General features: G+C 41.9%; 1 protein-coding gene across 2 annotated transcripts in view; it reads right to left on the bottom strand.

Annotated features, from left to right (window-relative positions):
* Positions 1-417: 417 nt before the first annotated feature.
* The window catches only part of eml2 (EMAP like 2), a 36,586-nt gene continuing 10,981 nt past the window's right edge, over positions 418-26,022 (bottom strand). Inside the window, exons 3-22 of one of the 2 annotated variants that reach the window (XM_080459297.1) lie at positions 25,686-25,803; positions 25,184-25,285; positions 16,175-16,203; positions 15,790-15,919; positions 15,105-15,254; positions 10,699-10,768; positions 10,505-10,615; positions 10,072-10,167; positions 9,812-9,946; positions 9,606-9,705; positions 8,886-9,040; positions 7,369-7,494; positions 6,493-6,624; positions 6,354-6,421; positions 5,217-5,305; positions 5,042-5,139; positions 4,756-4,843; positions 4,551-4,646; positions 3,301-3,431; positions 418-1,771 (exon numbers count right to left, since the gene is read on the bottom strand). In XM_080459297.1, coding sequence (XP_080315423.1) covers positions 1,646-1,771; positions 3,301-3,431; positions 4,551-4,646; positions 4,756-4,843; positions 5,042-5,139; positions 5,217-5,305; positions 6,354-6,421; positions 6,493-6,624; positions 7,369-7,494; positions 8,886-9,040; positions 9,606-9,705; positions 9,812-9,946; positions 10,072-10,167; positions 10,505-10,615; positions 10,699-10,768; positions 15,105-15,254; positions 15,790-15,919; positions 16,175-16,203; positions 25,184-25,285; positions 25,686-25,803 — 2,150 coding nt within the window. In that variant the 3' untranslated portion in view covers positions 418-1,645. Of the gene's footprint in view, positions 1,772-3,300; positions 3,432-4,550; positions 4,647-4,755; positions 4,844-5,041; positions 5,140-5,216; positions 5,306-6,353; positions 6,422-6,492; positions 6,625-7,368; positions 7,495-8,885; positions 9,041-9,605; positions 9,706-9,811; positions 9,947-10,071; positions 10,168-10,504; positions 10,616-10,698; positions 10,769-15,104; positions 15,255-15,789; positions 15,920-16,174; positions 16,204-23,455; positions 23,587-25,183; positions 25,286-25,685; positions 25,804-26,022 lie in introns of those variants that run through there. The other variant, XM_080459296.1, reaches the window with a different exon arrangement.

The raw sequence follows: 26,022 nt of genomic DNA, 5'->3' as shown, positions 1-26,022 counted from the left end.
CAGGAGACTTATTCTATTTAAATGGAAGGATGCCCGGCCTCCAAAACATGGCCAATGGATAAGGGAAGTCATGCACCATATTCATTTAGAAAAAATTAGATATACCATTGGGGGGTCTACCAGAAAATTCTATATTACCTGGCAGCCATTTATCGCTTTTGTAGAAAACATGGCAGCTGCCAATATTGAAACATAACCCAAGTGACTATGTACCTGTTATTTTTAATTTTCCTTTTTGTTGTCAATATGTTTACAAATGTGCTTGGTAAGCTTGCAGATGGTCCAGTAACTGTGGGTGGGTGGGGTGGGGTGGGGTTATTGAGAAATGTATGTAAAAGTTCTGTGATTATATTGTTTATTGGTTGTATTTGAAAATAAAAAGACGTTGTTCAAAAAAAAAAAAAAAACACCGACATCCCTCTGAGCACTTGGGTAAAAACTTTATTAACAAAACAGAAGGCAAAGCACAGCTCAAGCACACTTGCAGAGCAGAGCGGCCTACAGCGGCCCTCTGCCCGTCGCTAAAAGCACAACAACGCCCGTCATTATTCACTGTTAAATATTAAAATAACACAGCCACTCGGATATACTGCATATGATATAGATTTACTCTAGAGACATGAACAGCAGCTACAGAGGAGGGACGGCTCGTTCTGCTGCACGGCGGCGTCACCTGGTGCCACCCGAGCGCATTACAGCGGGGTTACAGTCGGAGAACACAGCAGCCGGCGGGGGGGGGGGGGGGGGGGGGGTGAAGCAATGAGAGCACCGAGTACCGTTCACAAGCTCCAACAGCAATGTGTCATAATTACAATCTGCACCGGGAGAGTTTGGAAAGCTGGCCGGCGGAGGAGAGAGATGGGAAGGCAATGGGGTCATAGTAAGTTTCTCTTCTTAAAAAATAAAAGGGGGGGATCCCACCTATTTCAAGATTTCTTTTACAATCGTTGTTTGTTCAGTGACATGCATTACATTCTGCCGTATTTCAGTACGTTACTGTGGATTTAATACGCTTTGATAAATGTCTCATGTACTTCAGATGATTTCAAACCACCGCAGCTCCTTTTTCTTTTGTTTTGCAAACTCAGCGGTTAATCAAAGTATCTAATCGATTTCATGCATTCAGTCCGCTTCCAGGAATCTTAAAGAATATCTGAGTTGTGAAGTCAATCGCCGCAAACACGTTTTACTTCCATCAAGAGGCTAATCTCTACTTTTCTAGAGCCTGCTAAACTCAATTGAACATTTTCACAAGTGTAGAATACATAACACTCCCTAAACCATAACTATGTGACATGCATTCAAGCACCAACTTGTGTAAAATAGATGGAATTCCCAGTTAAAGGGACTTGGAATAAATAAGAGTTTAGGCACAGTCAATACGAACGCTAGAATCACAGGTTTCATGGTGTGAAGTGGAGCCTTTTCTGTGATCGATTAACTTGTTTTCTCTATAATCTAGAACAAACAGTGGGACACTTTAATTCAAAACAGTGATATTTCATCCAGTGTGACATCTGCAGGTCGGTGGGGTCATGCCAGGTGTTATTGTAGGCACAGAGGAGGGTCTGCCCCCTGGTGGCAAGAGGGTGAATCGGTAAAGGAAGGAGGGGGGGGGGGGGTCAGATGAGACGCTGATCAACGCCTAAGCAACCACCCACTGCAGAATGCTGGTGTCTTTGCCGCCGGTGGAGATCAGGCGGCTGTTATCGAGCAGGAAGGCAACGTTGGTCACATGACTGCTGTGGCCGCCGTACTCGTGACTCGGAGCCTGAGAGGGGAAGGAGAGGAATGATAAAATACTGATGAACAAATCAACAACATGCTGCTGTTTGCTTAGCAGCTTTTACATACATCGATTATAAGAATCAGCGTGTGACTTGCACAGTGGTGTAGTCTGACCTAACAGTCATTATACCTCAAAGGTCCCATATTATACTAAATTGACTTCATAATGGTTTCCTAACAGTAATAGGTGTCCCCATCGTCTGTGTATGAGGCTCCAGAAGTGAAGATAGTCTGTCAACTTACATGCTTGACATTTTAGCGAGCGTGTTCTCATACCTTTTCCCTTCATGACATCATGCAGGGAAATAACCAATCCCTATATATACTGAATAATACCATTAGCTACTTGGCAATAAAGGCCAATTCATACTTTCCGCGTATCGGCAGGGTGCGCGTTGGTCCATGTGATTTAAACATGGTCACCCACCTCTGTGCACGAGAGTGCACAGCCCAATCACATGGATTTAATGCACCGATGGCGCATGCGCCAGAGCAACAAAGGACAACAAAGGACGTCTATTTCGAGGAGCATTAGTATGAGGAGATCTGCTGGTTTCCCCATCTGTACAATGCCAATTTAAAAGAACTTAAAGATAGTCAGAAGGCTTGGAGAGAAATAACGTTATGTTACGTTACTGAAGGCGTACCGACCGACGTGAACCCTGAAATGTAGCACGAATGGAATTGCGTGTGCATCTGTGGTCTGCGAACGCACAATGTGGAAAAGTATGGCAGAGCCCTAACTTTAACAACACGCAAATCATTTGAGTTCTGCAATTTAAAATTACAAGCGGGTGCCAATTTTTCTCTTCCCAAATGCTGCTGGAAAAGACGCAGTAGTATTTAAAGGTACAGGCAGAGAAACAGCCTGTTCTCACTGGAGCTCACTGGGGGGACATTTAGACTGAAATTCAGGACCGAGGCTGGATTCGGGGAAATACACTTTGAATACAATGTTGTTGGAACGCTGACACCGACATGAAATTGTAGGAAAAAGTGCATAATATGAGACTTTTAACATCATTTTAATTGGTTGTTTCATTCTTCCATAGTTTCAGACTGTACAACGGTGCAACGTTGCATCGTGTGTCTTGTTGCATACAGCCATGAAAATTCAGATCGTAAAAGAAGTTGTAATGTGAAAAGTGAGTCTAACAAGGATGACAGGCTATTTATAGAGACTTAATATAAATCGAAAAGGAAAAGCCTTTAACTAGAGTTGTATTAATTTTCTTCCTCGAGAAAAAGCTTTCATCATCACCATCCAGAGAAAATTGCATCCTTCTAATGTTTACATTATTTCTTACTGTACATTCAACTGTTAATTAGTTTTATGTGTCGTCCAGGTCAGGATTTGTAAAAAAAATTTCCCCCCTGATAAATTATGCGGCCTGACGTTACGAGGCTTCAGGCTCCATAACTGTGTTTCTCACAACCTTCTCTGAAAAGGTTAAGGAAGAAGTGCAGATTTCAAACAGAAACCGAACTTGTGTGAGCGCGTGCGCCACTGACCCTCGGCTGAGAGCAGGGGAAGGAAAACAAGTGCACTTTGCCAAAGTCGTCGGCGGACGCCAGCAGGGATCCGTCATGTGACCTGCACACGGCGTTGATGTCTGTGCCGTCTGCGCCATCTGGCCAAATTCCTGAGGGACACAAAACAGAAAGGGTGAGAAAGGCAGCGGGAGAGCGAGCACAAGACGGCTCAGACATTAATATTCACCCCGCGGTCTGTTTCGGCCTGAAGGAGATCGCGGAACAAACTTCGGGAGTGTTCACATCAGAAAACACACTACTAGACTTTTAATGATGCCACGTACAGTCGCAGAAGTTTCTATTGATGGATTCAAGGCAACTCTATTTGACAGTCTTGTAAAGACTGCCCCGTTTTTATTGTTTGAAAACAGAAAGGTGAGAAATAATATATGCTCAGATGACTTGGGACTTTATTCTGTGAATATGTTCTTCACCTCCACATTTAAAAGCACAGTCATAAGGATTTAGGACACAGGGATTCTTTATGGTCATACCAGTACACTGTTACACGGTAAGGAATCCTGTGCTCGAGGCCGAAACATAAATGAGTAAAGAACGCAACAGAATAAAATAGGGAGTACTATAAAATCGGTCCAAAATGTAATGTAAACATGAATAGGCAAAGATATACAGTGCCAGGTACTTTATGTAATTTACATGAGATATAAATCTGAAATGTTTTCTCTTCAGTTCATCTGATGGAGGCCAAATTATTAAAAGGAAGGATGAGAGGCCGAGCATTCGGGTATACACTGATACGTTTACTCTGCTGTAGGTGTACACTGCTGTGGGTTTATACCAGTATAGGTTTTGTACTGCTGTAGCTTCATCCCGCTGTAGCTGTATTTTGCTGGGAGGCCTCATTTATTCCACCGAGTCGTCAACTCTGTTTGGAGTTTTTTCGTTTGTTCTTTAGTTTGAGGTTAATCGGTGACTTTTAAAGTGTCTGTTGGTGTAAGTGTGTGAGAGCCTGAAGGTGAGAAAATAGTTGTGATTAACTAATTAGGTCTGTGCTCTCTGCTCCTCTCTGTACTTTCCTGCATGTCACCGACTGATCTGATCTGTACTTCCTGCTTCCATCCGTAGCATTCGCGATTGAACCGCTGCATTGGTAATTTGGCTGTTCTCATTTCCCTGCTAAACCTGGCCAGTCAAAGCAGAGCACTCGGCTGTATTTGGCAGCATTTGGCTCACCAGCTTGAATAGAAAATGAAGTGAAATCAACCAACCGAAGGTGTTGAAGCTCAGAGTACAGGTGGACGTGGCCCACTCCAGGTCGCGCACCGTGTCCATAGTGGTCACATGTTTACCATTGGATGCCTCCCCTGAAACAATAAAAACACTTCGATCGAGCTCTGTGAACGTCACTGACGGGCGCATCCATTCTATTGTAGTCAAATTTTATTTCACTTATCAACTGTGAGAATGTCTTACAGAAGAGGATCTCATAGTCTCCTGAGTTGGTGACCAGGTACTGACTGCAGGCGGACCAGTCCAGGTGGGTGACGAAGCTGGAGTGTCCCTGTGGAGGAAGAAAACCGGACGACACGCGGATTAAGAGGAGGTGGTTTTTTAAAAACATGAACACTGAAGGTTGAGCAATGCAGAAGATACGACTACTGTACCATGGCCCCTGAAGACTTTACTGACACTTAAGACTTCACAGATCGTATACATTATTAAAAAAAAAACCTCAGGCATCATGTGAACGCGTTCTTACAGTGCATTTCCCCACGCGGCTGTACTTCCGGCCGCTCTCCGTCACGGCGTAGATGTAAACAAAGTTGTCATGGGAAGCAACAGCCAGGAAGTTTCCATCTGCAGTGAGAAATGAGGCGGGAGTTATCGGAGGCTGGACACAGGAGGAGGCAGCACATCAGCAGCTCACGCTTTACCTGGAGAGTACTTCACGTTGGAGATGATCTCATTGCCGTCTGTGTGCATAGAAACAAGGTCCCGGGTGTCGGTGTCCAGCACCAACCACCTGCAACACACAGGAACAAAGAAGTTTGGTTACAAAGTGAAATTGCAAGTTGAAATGAGTCTGTAAGCAGCTGGTTTTTCCAAATCACATTTCAGCCCTTTAAGTGGTTTTATTTGATAACTTCATTTCTTCCAGAGTTTTATGAATATTTCATACATTAATGTCATTTTTCACTTATTTCAGACCCGTACATTTTTAAACAAATAGTTTACATTAATCAACCAAATGGTTACTTCAGCAAACAAACAGTAAATAAACAAACAACATAATCTGGTTGTAAGTCCGAAAAGGAGTGGGAAGAAATATAATCTTTTTTATTGCTTACATTTATATATTGATCAATTCATTTTAAAATGTTAGAACTATTATATTAAGACCGTTGGGGAACACAATACGATTTTATATATATATATACATAATTTTATCCGTTTTGTTAAGCTTATAAGAGTGCCGCTGTTGGACTTTTTTCACCTGATTGATGCTTTTAGTTTAGAAATAGAATAAACTATATGGTTTTAGTGAGTCATACTCGGAGCAGTTACATTTTTCCATATAGTAGGACAGCAGTGCTCATTAGCATATAACTAATCTTTTGCAGGCATCCACAAAGAAATCAATACAATTTCAGGCTTCACAAGATAAATATAGTGAAATATGTGTGATTGTATTTATCATAATGCTTTTCAACATCTTTTATAATGCGTAAATGGAACATACCGATGTTTTTACACGGACACTGATATATTTAACTTTGCTTAGGCAATATGTCCTATGAAGAGTTCAAATGAGACCGAGTCCCTCACAATATCAGCTTATCTTTTAAAGACCCAAATGAAATAAAACTTGCAAAGCGAAGCTTAAATTAAAGAAGTTTAAAATCTAAAGAAAATCACTGTAAAAGAAACCTACAGGAATCCTTCTATTAACCCTGATTATTCCAGTCTAGTGTTAAAGTTCTGTGAACTTTGACTTTAAACTCTCAGAAACAGATGAGAGTTGAGTTTCAACTCAAGTTTGAAATAAACTTTGTGTCACAGATCAAACTGACCTTCCCGTCATGGTGCCCACAGCCAGGACGGCCCCACTGGGGTGGAAGCCTGCAGACCTCCCCGGGTCCTGAAAACAAACCCTTTTTAATAATTCCTTCAACTCATTTCCAGTGTCACGTTTCTTCCCGTGGCGCTCACCTCGATGGTCTTGCTCCAGAGGGGCTGATGGGAATTGGTGTCCCAGAGGTGAACCTGTTTGTCCTGTGAGCAGGTGACAAACTGCTCCAGGGAGGGGTGAACATCCAGACCCCACAGCTCGTCTGTGTGACCCTGGAACACGATCCAAGTTCAGATCAGCACAATGGAAACAACGTGCTGGGTGAGTCTTTCAGCGTCGCTCCGTCTTTGTGTTGCGTGTGCAGCTGTGCAGGAAGTTTCTGGTCCTCAGGTATCAGATCGAACTGGACGAGGGTTTTGTCAAATGAGGAACACGTCCCCTTAAGCTTAGATGTGTTGCTACGTATTTTTACGAAAAGAATAAGAATAATCTATCAAAAATAAAATGTATATAGATGCAACAAATTTGTTGAAATTTCACAACATAGTAGGTTAAAGTATTCTGAAAATTTTGTATAAAACTCATAAAGAAACTTTACCAGAAAGAATTGCAATAAGATAATTAAATAAGTAATTCTAACTAACAAGGAACAGCGACCTTCATAAAACCAAATTTACTGGAATGCTGCATTCAATTTATGGAAGAATCTCGAGAAGGAATGAAAACAGTCTAATTCACACGCAAGATTGAAACATTTAAAGCCAGCATATTATCAAAATACAAAGAAATGAAGTGAGAGTATCATCGTGTTATCATGAGGCTCTCAGCTACAGTGGAAATTAGTATAAAGTCTAATAGTTTGGTAGAAAGGGGTTCACATACATTTATTCTTCAGAAGTTTGGAAATGAAAGCAAACTTTCCTTCAACTTTTATCAATGAATGAAATAAAACTTAACTTTTCTCTTTAAAAAGGAGAATCAAATATCACTTGACAAAGTGTGCGTTGACGTTTTACCTGTACGATGGGAGTGAGGGTGTTGGGGAAGGCGGCTCTGAGGATGGCGTTCTTCGTGGTTCCGACAAAAAGTTCTCCAGATATTCCTTCAGTCAAAGCCCGGACGGGCCCAAATGAGTCTCCCACCTGGAAAACGGACACAAAGCACAGCTTGAGAAAGAGCTCCTATGTTCCCGCCTGTGCAGAACACCCAGAGGAAAACCCATCCACATACAGGCAAAACATGAAAACTCCACACAGAACGTCAAATCAAACAATAATAATGCAGTATAAACTGCTTTACAGGTTAAAAACGAGTAAAACCCACCAGTCTGCCCGCCCCCGGCCATTGTACATGCATAAAGGATAAATAGATGAATAAACAAAAACTCTAAAATCCTATATCAGGTAACAAGGGTTGTTCTATAAACAAGGTAGACTTTTGTTCTTGTATTAACGGGGGGAAATTATTAAAAGGCCGGTGCCGGAGGACCTGAGGGTTTGCGATAATGTATGAGACAAAAGTAAATCTGAAAGACAAGAAGGTGCAAGACCATTCAGAATTTTAAAATAACCTTTACATCGATCCTAAAAGACACGGGGAGCCGATGCACTGCCTTTAGAACCGGTGTAATGTGATTATAGCAGCCGAGTTCTAGAGAAGCATTAGTTGGGGGGATTAGAGTAACTAATAAAGCATTAACATCTCCATGTTCCCCCGAGAGAGAAACAATGCAAACTCTGGATATATATTTCTAAAGCTGTTTTCACCACACACTTTACATGTGGAATAAAACGAAGCTAACGCCCGGTTCTTTACTTGATCGGATGTTTTTAAAGGCGGTGCCGGTATTCTTGACAAACCTTTCTCGGTCTTATCTTCTGGACCGAGAAACCAGAAAACTCCAGTTTTGTCCTCATTGAGCTAAAGGACATTTTCTGTCATCTATGATTTAATGCCTAAAATACAATTAATCCCGGGGGGTCATCACCTGGTCATCACACTGCAGTGACGCAAATAAACACACACACAAGCCTCACCTGCTGCACCGTAACACTCCAGTAAAAATCAAGGTTTAAACATGAAAGGAAATACGTGATTGTGATGACACAACATCCTCCGATCGGCTGGAAGTCATCACATCTTTTCAAATGAGGAGTGAGCTTCAAATGAATGAATCATTTGTATAAATCAGATTTTAAAAAGCCGCTTCCATAAGAGTACTGCATCGTGGACAGTTAATAAGTTTCCCTTCAAAAGGTAAGAGTAATCTAATTATTGTTATTTAAATTGTTCAAATTCAGCTGAAGTTATCTTGTGCATATTGAAAGAATCTGCTCATGTAAATACATATTAAAGTACAGATTTGTCCTTAAGGGTCATTAAAGAAACTGAACCGGGACATCAGTTAGTGTGATCTGTGTCATTTACTCCAACTGAAACTAAGAGGAGGCTGGAGATTTGATCTGAATCACGAGGGAGTCGTTCAATGTGACGGGATGATTGAGATCTGATGTCCGCAGGACAGTGATCGTACCTCCATCTCGGACTGCTTCCTGTATTTGTGGTCCCACAGCACCACCTTGCGGTCCTTCCCTCCCCCGGACACCATGGTGCCGTTCTTCAGGACACAGATGGAGAAGATCCCCCCTTCATGGGCCCCCGACAGCACCTGAGTAATGCGGTTACCACCTGATAGAAAACAGAGGAGTCAGGGAGTGAACACACCACAGTCCCACCGCTTCTCATGGGATTACTTCCATTTCCTATGTTCTATATAATTTGAACTCACTCAGGATCGGCAGGAAAAAATAGCATTGCAACATATAAAGAATAAACAACTTCATCGAGAACTTCAAATTTTTTTCTGTTAAATCGAGGATGAATAACCTGTTACATCTGTAAACAAACGGTGTTTCTTCCAACTAATGTGGGAAAAAAGTGACTCTCTTCTGCAGCCTTTCGTGTGCACAGTTTCATCTTAGTGGTTGTCAGTAGCAATAAGGAAGCGTCACTCATCTCTTGGAAATGAGCAACGCTGCCATCTGCTGTTCAGTTCGGGTTCTCTGTGTTTTATTACGACCAACTGAATTACTTTTATTGTGAAAAATTGCAGTCAATGATTGATTTCTCTCTAATTTCTACACTTACAAGACAGATTGAACCCTCTAGTGAGCGGTTTGATACCGCTGCATAAAGATAAACACACAGATAAAAACCTAAAAATGGAAGAATCAGAGAAGGTGTCGGACGATACCTTTGGCCCAGACGTAGATGTTTCCACTGGAGTCTCCGGTGATGGCGTCTCCGTTCTCAGCAAAGGCCACACACAGCACGTACTTTGGTTTCTCGTGTTTCTAAAAGGTGGGGAGCACAGAACAGGAAGGATTCGCTTCTGGACTCACGTTTGTACGTCGTACGAAGTCGGGTTGAATGATTCTAACCCTAACCCTCTGCTCATACCTCGAACAGGCCCTGCCTCTTGGTGAGAGTGTTTCCCTCCATCGTCCAGAAGTTGATGTGAGACTTTCCACAGGTGACGATCAGGTTGGTGTCCATGGGATGAAACACTGCCGCCAGCACAGATTCATTGGAGCACTGCAGACCCAGGAGTTCAAACCCGATTCAGTTACTTTCTATTTTCACCCGATTATAATCTGAATAGGCGAGAAATATCCGGCTGGAAGATAGATGAAGAGAGCCAGAGTCCAGGATGAAGCTACCTTGACATCAGCCAGCTGCTTTTCCTTCTGCCAGTTCCAGACCGACAGGATGTGGTCATTTGCATCGTCCACAGCACAGAGAAAGGCGCCGCCATTCTGAAACAAAACGGGTTAAACCTCTATTGAAGAAAAGCACAGTCACACGTACACATTTAACCCACAGACAGAAATCAACATTCAGAGGAACTCTACATTCTTAAAATACCTAAATAAACCGGTTAAAGATAGATAATGATGCACGTGTGTTTATAAAAAACATCAGGACCTTTCCCCTCGTCTGCTTTACAATGGTTGGGTCCAGTTTCCTGCCTGTGGATCAGTGGAAGTGAATCCAATAAGAAGCTCTAACTAACCCACTGGAAAACCAGCCAGCGACCCACTCTTTGGGCCGCGGTCCACATGTCGAGAATCGCCGGCGCGTAATTGAGCTTACCGACTTGGAGAAGGCCACGCAGGTGACGGCTCTGTCGAACACGCCCATCCCGATGACGTGCAGCGTGTTGAGGCTCACAGAGTCCCACACACGGACGTGAGGGGCCAGCAGCTGAAGAAAACACAGCGAGTCAAACACGCCACATCTCTCTGTACTTTAAATTATACTACAATGCTCCTTTTATGAAATGGCACCTTTCCATCTTTAGTGTTTCCAGCCACTTGTCCCGTTGCGATTGTGACCATGTCCGGGTGCACACTCAGACTGAGAAGGAAGAATAAGGCACAAATCAATGGATTACAGTATTTACACCGTAAAATCATAAAAGCCTCCTATGCTACAGATCGCAAAGTATTTGCAACTAAAGAAATCCTTAAAGGGCTAACTTAATCAGAATTTGACATTAAAAATGACACAGAGCACTTTATTTAGGAGAAAGTGTGTAAATTAGATTTGGCGGTTTTTACTTGAGAAAACCAAACAACCGTGACATTCGTTAGGCTGTGAATGCTGTCAAGCTGCCATTTCCCAACTCCGTCAAGTCTAATATCCACAACCTGATCACATTGTTAAAGTGGGTTAAATGTTATCTTCAGAAAGAGAATAATTCAATACGAACGGGGGCCAATAATACAGAGGTCTTCAACCTTTATGACCAAAAGAGACCAAACGTGTTTAACCTTAAAAAGGAGGCTGACTCAGCATATAAAGTTTCATATAATACAGGAACTATGAAACAAAAACAGCCTTTTTCAGAAAATAGAATAGAATAGAAATACATTATTAGACATATCTTGGTCTGTCGGTAGAGCTAGAAAAATAACCAAAAACCCAGACTTTATACCGTGTACTATGGATGCAGGATTTGAGAAATGGACAAGCAGTGGACTATTAGAAATAGCATACATTTTTAAATGGGAAATTTTGAAATCATTTGAACAGCTTGAAAATTTATTAAATTTACCAAATAAAGACTTTAATGTTTACAGTTGAGACATTACCTTCAGAAACATGACGAATGGGAAAGAATAAAGCAAAAAAAAAAAAAACAAGCAACGTTGGAGAATTCTTCATGTCATTTACAGAGGACGACTCAAATAATGGGCTTATGTCAAAAATATATACAATATGAATCCAATGATAATACTATGGATGTGAAGGAAAGATGGGAACTGGAGGAAAATGTTATAATGGATGATGACCGGGAGGAAACGTTCAGATCTGGACTCAAGTTAACTAACAGTCCAACATGGTGGGAGTTTGAGTGGAAAGTGAGGATGCACTACTTTAATTCTGAAGAATGACAGAACTTAGAACAGTGAAGCAGGTGAAGCCAAGGGAGGTGGAGAGACTGAGGAAGCAACTATTTCATGACGAGATGACCGTAATCCATCCAGGGAAGAGACGGGAGAGGAGGTGGAGCTTCAGGGTGTGAGGCAAAGTTTAAAAACCAGATTAATGGTGAGAATAGACCCAGAAAAAAGAACAGGTGAGGACTGATGTCAAGTTGATTTGTATTTAAAGATACATTTTCAACAATCATTTCATTATTTCATAGTACTATAAAGGTTTGGGTGAGGTTTTGATTTGCGGCAACACCCCACCAGTGTTCTGAATATTGATATGGTGAGATGCTCCATCATGACAACGAGCTCACGCTGCCCCACAATTCAACATTTAAAAAGGGACCCGCTCATCCGAGCGTTTACGGAAACTCACGACGTCGGAAGGAGGACGCAGATCATGTAAGTTACCAAAGCAATAATCTTTGAGATTATATCAGCGGTGAGAGGCACAGGGGGAAAAGTGGTAGAAATGCGTTTTTTGGAGTCCATTTTCAGAAACTTGTAGTTCTTTCCCTGACAACGGCAGACTTCACTAACTTCCGCCGCCGTCTGATTATTATGATGTCATCAAGTGAAAGTGCGGTCCGACTGCCACACCAACGTGATCGCCTTTCACCAACTACTTTAGGAAGCCTCCTCACACCTTTCCTTAACTCCGTGACGTCACGGGGTTAAGGTAAAGTCGATAGTTAAGGAGATAGGAGGGACTTTTCTTCTACCCTCAGTCTCCCTGGCTCAGGCCAGCGTTTTTCAATCCTCTGACATGCAGATTAGTGAATGCAGGAGCACAGACTGTCAGTGAGGCACTAAGCTTGTCTATTAGATGTGAGAGGTATCACTTTGATTTATTTTTGATGGCCAGACCTTTGCACTGAACCATACGTCATTGGAAAAGAAACAAATCTTGTTTATTTATTAGACTTTATTTTCATTGTCCAGATTCGCTGTATTGAGTTTCAAACTGAGTCGGTCTATTATACGATCGGTTGTTTTACTTAAGGTTTTAGGAAGAGGCACAACATTAAGAAGTATAATTATATAATGTTAAAACTTGTCATTTTTGCATTTTAATCATCTGATATTCAAAAGTGAATAACTTTTCTCACATTATTCATTTTTTTCACGTCAGAAAGTTGTTACTGAAAGAACCAGTTCAAAGTAAATGCTTTTTTTTTTTTTTTTTTTTTTTTAACCACAATCAAATGGATTTTCACCAATATAAACATATTAAACCGAGCACCTGTGTGTGCTGCTAAATTTGTCTTTGTTCTACTGAAATATTTAGCTTGCGAGTAAGTGTACAGTCCTGTGACGACAGGATCATTATGCTTCAAGTCTCAGGCCAGTTTGTTGTGGAGAAAGAGGGAGAAGCAGTTTTTCTCAGTGGTTTGCCATGTAGTTAACTTTTTGACATTTCTGCTTAAACTATTTATGGATCTGTCAGGTTTCCAACATGTGTCCCCCCCCCCCCCCAATGTTAAACTCATTCCTACGCTCTTGGAATTACACAGCAGTTTTATGACCGCCTGCAGTTAGTGATGTCATCACAGTGGGGGAGAGGACAGATTTTATCCAAATATTTTGGAAACAACTTTCGGTCAAATATTTTGATAAAATGATCATTTCTTGAGAGGAAGATTTGTTGTCTTTCAGTCTGTGTGGGTTTGGAAGCAGTCAGACGTAAACTTCAGACACTAGGAGGCGCAGTTTGAATGTGTGTATTTGAATGAGAGGAGGGAGGCGGCGGAATTCGGCGTTCGGAATTTTGACAGCTAATAAAAACAAAACCGCTCGACTAACGCAAAAAAGTGATCTGGATTATTGAGCAGGAGAGTCTCCTATGTAATTTAATAGTATTTTGAAGCCGATACGATTTTCAGCCTCAGAGGAGATAGTGTTTGCAAATCCTATTTTGAAAGACTAATTGCGGACTTCCTGTTGGATTTCGTGTCCGGGGTATCAGCGTGATATTAGCATATCTTTCAAGCAAATCTTTCTTCTCTTATCACAGTTCACCACAGTTGGATGCTGTGAGTATTTAATGAGTCAAGATTTAGGATAAACATAAACCTACAGTACGTTCCAGTGTAAAGTCATTTAGTGGCTCACTTTCCAAAGAGAAACCAACTTCAAGGTCAAATATAAACTGTAATGTGAATTATAACTTTTTTTCATCAAAATGTGTGTCTGTGCATATTTCCTTTGTACTTCCAAACTCAATAACAAGACTGAACTTTGAAAAGTTCTTTATGAGCTCATAGTACTTGACCTCTTGCTTTACACTGAGGGCCGCCAGGTGAGCCCCCGGGAATCAGTGTTTCAGGTTATTACCACCAGAATAATTGGTGACTCCTCTGAGATGTAGTGAATCAACAGAGGAGGACTCGGCGTGACGGGAGGGAGAAAACGGTGATCATTTCCCTGCAGAGAGGAGTAGATTTCCCAGCATGCCCTGGGGGGCGGAGGTGATGTTTACACGTGAGCGGCCGCCGAGCCGAAGCTCATTCAGGACATCAACATGTTGTCATTAAGAGAACCACAGAGGCCGGTGATGATAAACAGAGAGGTGGAACTGACACGTTAGAAAAGGATGACCATCATCACAGTCAATGTGATCTTTAATACTATTATCATTACTAATGTCATGATATTAATATTTTCATTGTTTCACCACATATTGCAGCTTACGTTTAGGGCTTAGTTCAGCTTCCTTTAGACTCATTTTGACAACAGACGGCAGTAAAAATTACTCTCAATGTAAATACCGTAGCCTAAAATGATATGACTTTTCAAGAGTTCATCAAATTTAATGAAATTATGAATGCATAAATTTGTAATACTTTTGAAGCCAACTGCAGGCTCCAGCTAAAACCCGACTCATCTGGTGAGATTCAATTTAAATCCACTTCTGTGGGTCAAAACAATGACTTCCGGGAGTTCAAAAGTGCTAAAATTTAAGAACCAGCTGCTTATTTGATGTTTTATATGAAACTGTGTGGGTTTCTGTGTGATAACAGGCAATATTCACCAAGAATGTGTGTCGTAAAACCAAAACAAACTATCACTGTAACAGCTCTTTGGAAGATTAATCCTTAATTTCTGTTTCACTTTGGATGATGACTTTAAAACTAAAATAACACTAGATTAATCGAGAACTCCTTATGTATAATCCTAACAATACAACTCGGTGTGTCAGTTCATCTTTCCACACACTCCTCATGCCATGAGACACTTCCTCTGGGTGGTTTTCTCACCACTTGACGTCGTCGTTGTGTCCCAGGTAGTGTCGCTGGTGCTGCTCCTCGGTGTTGTACAGCACCACCACCGAGGCGTTGAAGTACACGATCTCCCCGGTGGGCAGCAGGTACAGGTTAGAGCGGCAGTCCCGACCGCGGTAGCCGTACCTGACGCACGGCCGGAGTTAAGGAGAAAACTGATAATCGATCGTTTCAAAAGCTAATTCTGCTTCTCTGACCCAATAGAATCCTTGAATGATTAAGCTGCATATATTACTAGAACAACAGTTTTGCGTGCACAAGAAAAAAAAAAGCTGCAAGATGCTTGTGAAAAGGCATCATGTACTAAAGAGTAGGGTGGCAAAATTATGGGAATTTTCAAAGTTGGAAACTTTCCGTGGGAATAAATGGGAATTTATGGGAATTAACGGGAAGAAAAATGGAATTTGTTAAATTGAAGCTGAGCTCTTATTAGGGAACTTAAATATAGTTGGGGAAATTATATTTGAGCATAATCCTGACCAGAAAGAACCAACAAAAAAACCTAAACAGATTTCATGCAAGTACAGTTGAATATCTAAAGTTCCCCAGCTTAACTTTCCATGGAAATTTACCGGAAATGTTCCACCCCGTTGCAGCCCAACTGGTTACTTGGACTCCAGAAAAGAATGCGAGTACTTTTGCCTCTCAGTTTGAAGGATACACCCACTGCAGCTTGAGCTTGCGCTCGGGCAGCGCCACCTTGAGGTCCAGGTTGTAGCCGTCCCTCTGCTGGGCGGGGACGTGCATGGTGACGGGCCGGCCGCGGAGGAACATTCTCACGTAGCCGTCCTCTGCGCAAAGACGGAGAAGAGAGACGGAAGTCAGGATTAGTCTTTCTCAACCGTCAAAGGACACATCCAAGTTAACACACTCAGTGTCGGTGACTTGTTTTAATTGACGTGATTAAAGTGAAAGTTCATTATTTCTAATGGCTTTCAATGGACACGTCAATGGATCCACATGATGATTGAGTTTCACACATGAGACCTCGTTGCAAAATCTTAACACATAAATAAAGAATATAAAGGATAGAAATGTTCTTGTACCTGCATTGAAGGTGCATTCTTTGGATTTGCTAAAACAGAGGAAAGAAAAAAAATGGTCACATCCACAATTCATCAGAAAAAGTGACGATGGGAAAAATCAAACAAAGACAGAAGATAACAATAGAGGCATTTTGCGAATCTCCAGGGACATTGTTCCTGCACATTGCTCATGTGTGAATTATTTATTCTTCATTCTGCAGGCTGCACCCTTCAACACTCAGCTGAACCAGTGGGCAGTAATGTGCAGGGAGGAGCCACAAACTGCACAGTCAGCAGAAACCCGAGAGGCTGCTCATCATATAATCAAGACATGAAAAACAGCGTTTATCCTCCGGAGGGCCACATAATGCACCATGAGAGGCTGGGCTGAAACATCGAGTGTAATCAGGGAAGATTTACACAACAAAGTGGACAGAATCTCTGTGGCCAACAAAACACAGCTGATTTCTCAACACCAACAAATACTTTAGTCTAGCCGGCGTCAGCTTATATTTCCCCAGTTCAAAAATTTAACTTGCAACTTATTACAATGCAAGGTAGGAGAAAACAAAAATAACAAGAAAAAAAAAAAAAAAAACTGGAAAAAAGAAAGAAAAAAAAGGAAAGAAAAAAGGGTAAAAATTAGACTACAGCAAAACAAGACAAATGAAATAGCACTGCGAGGCATATAAACAGTAATTATTAAATTTGAAATGGATAAAAACTGGAGTAAATTTAATAGTCAGACATAACAGAAATAAGAATTACAAATAAATAGGAAGCACTGATGGAAAAAAAAAAAAGTCTAAACATCGACTAGAAGACAAAACCACCTGAAAAAAACATTAAATGGTTAAAAAATAGAAAAGGATGGTAAGAAATGTGAAGGCATTTTCTTTGCTTTCGCTTGAAACGGCTATATCAAGAGAAAACCACCTTATTTCTTCTGGAAGAATCATCAAGAAGGCACTAACGTTGAATTAAAGCATTTATTCTCTAAGCAAACGGCTTCGTTCCAGCACAGAACGCTTAAAGAAATAAAATCCATTCGACAGTTATTCTCAGATTCTCAAAATACAACTCAAACTGGCATTTGAACAGAAAAACCAAGGTAGAGTCATATAGCAAATGCACAAAATCTAAAAAGTGTCTTCATCGCTGCCGTGTATGAAGGAGCTTTTATTTTGTGTTGCATGTTAATATCCTGTATGAAAAGATTCCTCTTTCTTTACTTTCGACTGATGCAGCCTTGTGGGCCGTTTCGTTTATCAGATAAAACAGGAGCATGAACACAAAGAGCAGTTTTTCTTTGATGGTCACAGAGAATGAAGGAAAGTTGTGGTCTTGAAACACTGAAAGCCTCTGAAGGATATAAAGTCAAGACACTAACTGGCAGGCGACGCGGCGCTCAGCCAAACTGTCACACGGAGAAACGAGATGCAGTTTATCGGGGAGTTAAATCAAACCTGTCACATGCTGCTTCAGCCTTCCTGACAAAACTCATGATTACGCCCGTCAGTCTGAACCTCCTGCACGACTCCCGACACTTTCCGACTCAGCGGACCGTCAACCAATCAGAAGCGTCCGCTGACTCGGGATGCCATCAACCAATCGCCATGACAGCGGCTACGACGGACAAAAACTCTTAATAAAAATGTGGGAGAATCGAGGGTTTGTACACGGATTTGACAAGTTCTTTCTGTGGAGTTCTACTTTCTATAAACCGGCATCGAACAAGCAACAGGTTTAAGCATTACATGTATGTGATTATTATATATAAAATAATCATTCATATATGATGCTATACATAGTACATTATACACTATGTTACATACATTCATATATTATAATATATCATGAATAGTACCATTCTACACACTCTACTGCTTTAGTATACCTGCTGTATTACACGTACAATACTGCCTTAACTACCTCCGCAGCGACTCCTCACACTGTTACTGGCAGCAGGCCTGCAATTGATCTGGACATAATCCAATTTATTTTTCTAACTCTTGTTAATGTGAAGTTTCTTCTGACTATAATATACAGTATACACATATACACATATACACCATTCACATTTCCGAGCAGCAACTAAGATATCAAAGAAAACCTACACAATTAAGCATGTAGAAGTAATGCAGTTACAGTGGTTTATTAAATACTGTATATTTGTCTTATTCCACAGATTGATAAGTTAACTAAGTGAGGCTTAGTTGCTGAAATTAAATACACAAGTCACTCTACAATCCCATCTGTTTCTTCTTATTTGCAATAACATTCAATAGTTTGTCTCGTGCATCCAAAGGCCAATGAGATCAAAGAAAATAACTTCCACTGTTCTCTTCTTTTTTAACAAACAGTTTAATACAGACAGGAATGAGGGCGGGTGTATAACAAGGCTGCTGCTGCTGCAAACAAACAAGGATGTAAACAAATTAAGTAAATCCATTCTACCATCCATCATCCGAGCTCGTCTAATCCAAATCAGCCTCTCAGAAATTGGACTCCGTCCCAGCGGAAAATCAGGCGAAAGCCGAGGTGCGTTCAAGAGACGGGTCGACAGTACAACATGAGATTAACCCAGAGAGACGCACAATCAGACTTCCACACCCTCTGGTGCAGGATAAGCTCAAGCATCTTCCCGAGCGTCTCAGAGCATGAATGACCTTCGTGGGTGTTTTGCTGCAAGTTTGAGTCGATGTGTCGATTTTCTAAATAAAAATCATTCGCATCTCTCCTGTAATCCTCAGTGTCAACTTTAACTGGCTCATTGTTTAAGGTGACGTATGGATATGCAGGTAATCAAGAGCCAGTGATGAGAAATCCCATCCACGCACAGGAATAATATGCAAACTCCACACAAATGGGCCTCCGATCGAACTCACACCAGCGATACTCTTTGACATGTTTGTAGAACCTTGAGCTGGACGCCTTTAAGCACCATGTTGAACGACCTGTCTTCACCCGTCTTGACATTTGTTTAACTGGGAGTGAACTGAAAACAGCGTCTCGGCTCTGAAGCGTCTCCGAGCGAAACGTACACTTGTGCTTTCCCCAACAGGCGTGTCTCAAAGTGTGTTCATAAAGTCAACACGCGACACGTGGAAGAAGACACGGCAGCGCTGCATGTCCGTGTTTGTACACAGCGCCGATCCTCTGAAGAAGATTAAAGGACGGACTGCAGAACAAACAGACCACTAATCTGAGGACCTGAGTGGAGCCTGCTGCGTCTCTGGGCGGCCCGGAGGCCACCAGGCAGGGTGTCGGTGCTCTTTCAACTAACCACATAAAGGCCCGTTTGTCTGGGGAACGCTTGTCTGCCTGCTCTGCCTGGAAGACGAGGTGGAGCCGGGTTCTCAACCAATGGCAGGGCACCACCGATCCGGGCCTGGTAATTAGTGCAGAGCAAGGCCTGCTGGGTAACTGGCAGCTGGACAGGGCAAATAACTCGGCATGTAAAGCCCATGTGGCAGCGGTCCGACTCGCCGGGTTTCCACGGAGAGGGAATGCACAAACAGAACACTCATTGACACTCAGAGCTTGGTTGGCATTTTCAGCCTGGCTGCACTCTGGAAAGGGAATTTATGTTTGTAATAATGAGAAAAAGACAAACAAGTAACAAAGAGCCTTCATGAGAAATTAGGCCTTTCCGTTTAAAGTGCCATCAAAGATTTCGCTCACGGGCATCAAAACTTCTTTGAAGCTCAATTAACATTCCTGTTGAACTGAATACTGGGAAAAGAAAACTTTCTAAACACACAGCAAGCAGCGTTTCTCCTCGAGTCGCTCTTTGCCGAAGTCTTGTGCAGCAGGTTTCACTAACATGGAGCGTCATCCTGTCCAGTATTACTGCGTTCAGTCCGATGAGACGGAGAGGAACTGGAGAAGTTAAAACCGTGGTGGAACCTCTCGGTAATTACAGATTAAGATACAAACTACTAACCGACATCGACTCACTACTGCCCCCTAGTTCACAAACAGGCATAACTTATATTTTACGAAACTGCATCTTTAAAATGTGAATAAAGCAGGATTTCCAGGGAATATGCAAGCTTCTTTGACCTGAATGAGCGAGGCAATACGTTTCTAATGTTCCGCATTCAGCGTCCGAAATCAAGTTTAATCAAAAGGCCCCGTTTACACAACATCGATTTCAAGTGAAAACATAAAACTTTTGCTGTGTTTTGGACGTCCGTTTACAGGACAACGGTGCTTGGAGTAAATAAAAATGCAATTTTTTGGGAAAATGCTCCAACTCCATCTCAGTGTTTATGGGGGAAAACGCACCGTTTGGGAAATGGTGCTACTGCACATGCTCAGTAAATGGAACAATAAGAACAATGTCTTCCTCCAGAGTGTCATGACTCCCAGTCCATATTCTCCTGGGACAGTAATAACAACCCAACTTGGTCGTCTGTCCACTAGAATGTCCTTGTCCTCCCATGGTTAATGTTTAGAGCGTTCCGTTGTCTAAACGCATGCGCTTGTAGTTGAAATACAAAACCAAGCAACAGTGCCAACTTGGCAGGCATAGCTACATCATTTTCAGCATTTCGGTCGTTTCCATATAAACGGACATCGCTTTCAAAACGTGTCTGAAATGAAAATGCTAAAACGTTTTTAACTGAAATGTTGTGCAAACAGCCTAGAATTAAAACAGACTGATCAAACAGAGATACTCATGTCTTAACCGCTGTTACTAACTGATTTTCAGGCTTGCCTCTAAAAAATAGCTAGTTTGGGAACTTTATTGTAAATGTACAGCTCTTTTGTTTTTGTTGTCATTTTTCAATATGATATAATCTAATCTTCAGTAGTAGGTTTCATATGGATTAGAATCCTATTTCTGCAAATTATTAGGTTGCATTTTGAAAAGAAGTAGGAAAACGTCTGCAATCGGGATTTTTGTAATTTATGATAATAAATCAAGATTTAAAATATAGTAAAACTCAGTTATTTGGTTCAAATTAACATTTTTAGAATTGGAGTCATGTGACGAAAATGAATTAAAATGATGACAAATATACTTTTATCACCTAATGCAATAAAAACACTGAACAGATTTTTTAAATTACACATGTGAAAAATCTAAGAAATCTTGACTTTTTCCGAGACCGCTGTATACAAACCTCGATCTATTGGACGAGTACTGGGACACACGGGTTAGATGAGATTCCTTCATTCTGTGAGGAAACTTAATTAGAAAAGTCGCTTTCAGTGGGAAAACGCATAAATGATGCAGAGAGAGAGGAAATGGAGGCGTGGGTCAAGAGACGACGGTAGAAGTCGCCTGACCTGCGGGAAGACAAACAAGTGAGCATCAATCTCCTCGTCCATCACTGTCCATTATTCCACTCAAACGGAAAAGATTGGATCGTGATACAGATGTGTTGATTTTTTCCTCCATCAGAATTTGCATGTTTAGATAAATTTTTACCCTTCATCAGGCCAGATGCATGGTCTTTCTTGCATTTTATCTCGTTTTAAAACAACAACTGTAGATTCAGTTCCATTTATGGAAGTTATATAGTATATGTAAGAAGTTTGCAATTATGATATTTGACAATTTGGAATGTTTTATTTTTTGTTGCCATATCAACCGTTATGGTAGTTTTAGCTGTTTAAGGCTTTTTCTCATGGTTTTATCAGTCTGCGCTGCATTTCAGTGGTTTGAACTGTTTTAGCAGTTTTGGCGATTTAAGCAGTTTGGTGCTTTCAACATGACCTTCTGGGGTTTGGCGACATGACGGCCTGTGACGCATATTTTAGATGACAAACTACTGAACTATTCCTTTATTAAGTCGCATTAGATTAGTCACAGAAGAGCAACCTTAAAAATCCGATTAAAATGCATATTTGCACATAATAGTTTTCAAAGCCGCACGGAGCCAATAAAGACGAAGTAAAGAACTGCGCGTTGTGGGATACAGGGCTCTGGTACACAGCACAGGATGAGAATACATAAAATTATATCTTTTGCTCTTTTCAGAAGATTTAGCTCGATATTTAACGTCATTTATTCCGTGACTAAAAAGTGAGCAAGCTCCTTTCACACAGTCAACTTTGCACATAATTCTTACTTCTGTTACTCTGCCTGACGACACATCTGCTTGATACCAGGGAAAAATCTAAAGCGGCCGCTGTAAATTTGCCTTCCTGCTCATAAAGCTGTGGTCAGTGTGTTTGCAGCATGTCCAGTGGGAGATGCAATCAATGTAAGTGCTTCTGCAAGCCGTGCAGACTCGGTAATGGTCCGTCCCACAGCTCCACCTCAGCCTCCTGTGTTTTGGCCGTAATGCTCCACAGTGCTACAGAGAATGTCTGTTTAGGCTTTTGCGTGTAAATAATCTATTTGAAAAGGAATGTTTCAAGCATGAAAACCGGGCTAATTAAAGCAGGGTGTGCCAATCAAAGTGTAGTCGACGGTGGGAAGTTTGTGAAAAAAGTGGACATGGAGTGATCCAAGCGCCTTTGTGCTGTCTGGTAAAGCAGGACGCTGCCAGGATCAGTCAGGTTCAACAGAATAACCAGTCTGCTGTCAGATGTGCTGAGCACAGGGTTCCTGGTCCTCCTGTCACATCTCATCTCATCTCATCTGTGTGTGTGTGTTTTCTAACTGCACAGAATTGTGCCATGTCTGTTTGTTTAAACCGAAGCTGCAGGTCTCAACAAACACGGTCAACAGATGTATGGTGTCGTGACACTGAGGAGACACCTGTGCTTTAAACCAGAAGCACTTCCCGCTAAATACTACTTTGTTTCCCAACAGGATTCAACATTAAAAATCTAACACGTCCCCACAAAAAAACTCTATATTACTGGTGCTTTTCCATCAGATCTTCCTTTTGCCATCTGATCCATGATGCACTACACTGGCCCGGCTCTTGTTTCTGTTTTCTTCATGTCACTATGCGGCTGCCCCTCCCCACAGCAACACAAAGCAACCCACAGCCCTGCAGCCGGAGAGAGAGAGAGAGAGAGACACCCACCACATGGTTCTGTTTGCGTGACAACCGTTCTAACCAACTTCCCACAGGCTGTCTTCAAGAGAAAACTGCAAATCCCTGAAGCCTGAATGCATTTCAAGCTCACTGTTCATCATTGTGCAAGCAGCACTGGGTGTGACAACTTTATCACAACAACATTTAAAATCTGCAGGTTCATTTTGTCATCCAAAGGTCAAAGCTACACTTCTTTTCTTACTACGATAGATTCCGTCCAAAACTGAATGAGACAAAAGTTTATCTCGCTCTTCTTCTTCTCTGTCAATCATTAACTGGTGGTAAAGCAGGTATTTACCTGGAGGACCTCTTCATGTCTGCAGGGTTTCCGTTACACGAGCGGCAGGGAGCAGTCAGAGCAGTCAGAGCAGTCAGATCAGACCAGATCAGACCAGAGAGGTTTCTGTCCCGTTCTACAGCCACAGCAACACTCCCACTTCCTCCTTCACTCTGCAAACTTTTATAACGGCCTGTAAACCCCCGGCCGGCCAATCAGAGCACACTTCCTCCTTCTGCAAACCACACCCCCACCACCCGTCCACCCTCCCACCCCTCTGCACAGGAACCACAACCTCCCCGCCTCACCGAGAACTGTTTGGAAATACGATCCATCAGCAGAAAGACAGCGGAGAGGATGAGAGGGGAGAAGATCAGAGAGAAAAAAGGAAGTTTCACATGGAAAAGTCAAAAGAAAAAAGTACAATGAAAGTGAAAGAGTAAAGACAGAATTATATACGCGTGACAAGCGGATACTTCAGGGTCTGCATCAGGACTCCATCATGAAGTGTGAGAAATAACTCATGGCCGCATGAGAAACATCTATGAAGAGCCGACTGGGGGAGTTTCCCCAAACACACGTGAGGGTGAGACACACCATAAAGTACAGAACAACAAAGCTGCAGTGCAGAATCCACCTCACCTCTCCTTTCTACAACTAAAGCCTCATATCTACACACACCTATTTAACTTTACCTACACCAGAGAATAAATACTGAGCCGACAAATAAAACCTGGAAAAGATCCACTATCAAAGCAGTTGTGACTCTTCGGGACCATCTGAGGCAGTAGTTCTATTTTAACCTTTGACCCCGTCTTATTCTAAAGCCAGCACCGCCTCTGGACACTCACCCACTGGTTTTCACTGTTCTCAAAGGAGGAAACAGCACCCCCTGGAGGTGATTTGTATTATCACAGGAGGTAATAATACTCACGTTTGATGATCAATGGAAGAAATGACTCACTAGTGGGGATGTTAGAGAGAAAAATTCTATTTATGTTCAAATAGCAGTAAATACAACCAAATGTTTTTTGTTTCAGTGAGCCTTTTCTTTTAACAGTCTGAACTTTGCTTTAATGCACAAATACAAAATAAAATGTCATTAAGATTCCAAAACACCTTTTCATGCCTCACTGCACAGCATGTTTTCATATTAATTCCGTATCATACCCGTGTGTAACTAGCCTCTGTTACAACATGTAAACAAAGTTTGAGGTGCTTCTACAATGTGAAACAGTGGCGAGTATCGACTCCCACTATGAATGGTACCTACTGTTAAGTAGTGTAGATAAATGATGCTCCTTGGATTTACATCTTGGTTTTTTTGGCCGTGAAAAACTATGAAAAGTTGAGAACCACTGATGGATACTGTAGAACACATGATAGTTCTTGTCTTTTTGAGATCACATCACTCACTAAAAACAAGAATTACCTCTGGCTCATTCTCGACATGCTTTTTGTTGTGTTGCTGTCGGTCAGTTTGACTGAGTCACTCATCAAATTCATCTGAAGTTACATGAGTTAGTGGGAGGAAGAGGCTCATGCTAATTGCGCTGCCAGAGGGGAAATCTCCCACGGTCACAACCCAAGTAAAAGTACATGATAGTAATCAGTTACTAATGCAGTCTTGATAATATTAACATCTCTTATATTATAAAGCCATGTTTCCCACGCTGCCACACACTAAGTGAGAGCGATAAAGACAGAGCTTATCCTTCACCTCCCAGCCGAAGGAGGCAGTTTGTTTACCTTTTCCCCCCGGAGGAGCTGCTGGACGAGGTGGTTCTACTTCGACTCTCTGCTGCCATCTCTCTCCTCACCAGGGTGAGGCGCTCTGTGGACATGCTCTTCCTGAGGATGAAGCGGAGGACAAGCATCTCTGTATGTGCAGACAATTCATTTTCTCACCATGATAATTTATGAAGAAAGGTGAAATTGGCAAATAGACAATTCGCTGTGTGACGTGAAAGAAGGTAAACTGTGTCAATGGCTGATAGAAACTGTCTCGTGTCCACCTGCTGCGACGCTAAAGTAAAATCTACATCCTTCATCAGGTTCAAACTGTTTCGCAGGCTTTTTTTTTTTATTTCATTTCCCCACAGGAGTGCTGTCTCGTGACCGAAATCATTTGTCCTTCCCCGTCACTTTTGCACTTCTCCACTGCAATTTTTCTATAAGCGCAAAGCCCAAAAAAAGCACACACGGTTACTGAGTGCGTCGAGATGGAGGAGCTTTCAGTTCCCGATCGTACCTCTTAATGGACTGCAGCACCTCCTTCTTTGGAGACGATGGGGAGGAGAGGAGGCGCTTCTGCTGAACGTAGCCGTTACTCAGAGGTCTGGAGGGAAGAGCCTGCAGGAGCTGACGCACTGCGAGATAACAAACTCTAATCAGCCTCATCGCACCGGGACGTTAACAAGTTTTCCGGGGAGCGAGGACGTACGATTACAGCTCACAACCTTATTCATGAAATATTCAGAGTTTGCAGTAATGACACTATGAAGAGACAGCATGCGGTGCTGTGTTCACTGGGAGGCAGCTGAAGCAACTCAATCAGAGAAAACATAACGAGCACTTTGAATTCACTA

Source organism: Lipophrys pholis (genome assembly GCF_963383615.2).
Source record: "Lipophrys pholis genome assembly, chromosome: 3".
NCBI lineage: Eukaryota > Metazoa > Chordata > Actinopteri > Blenniiformes > Blenniidae > Lipophrys > Lipophrys pholis.
This window is presented reverse-complemented; position numbering and strand designations above follow the sequence as displayed.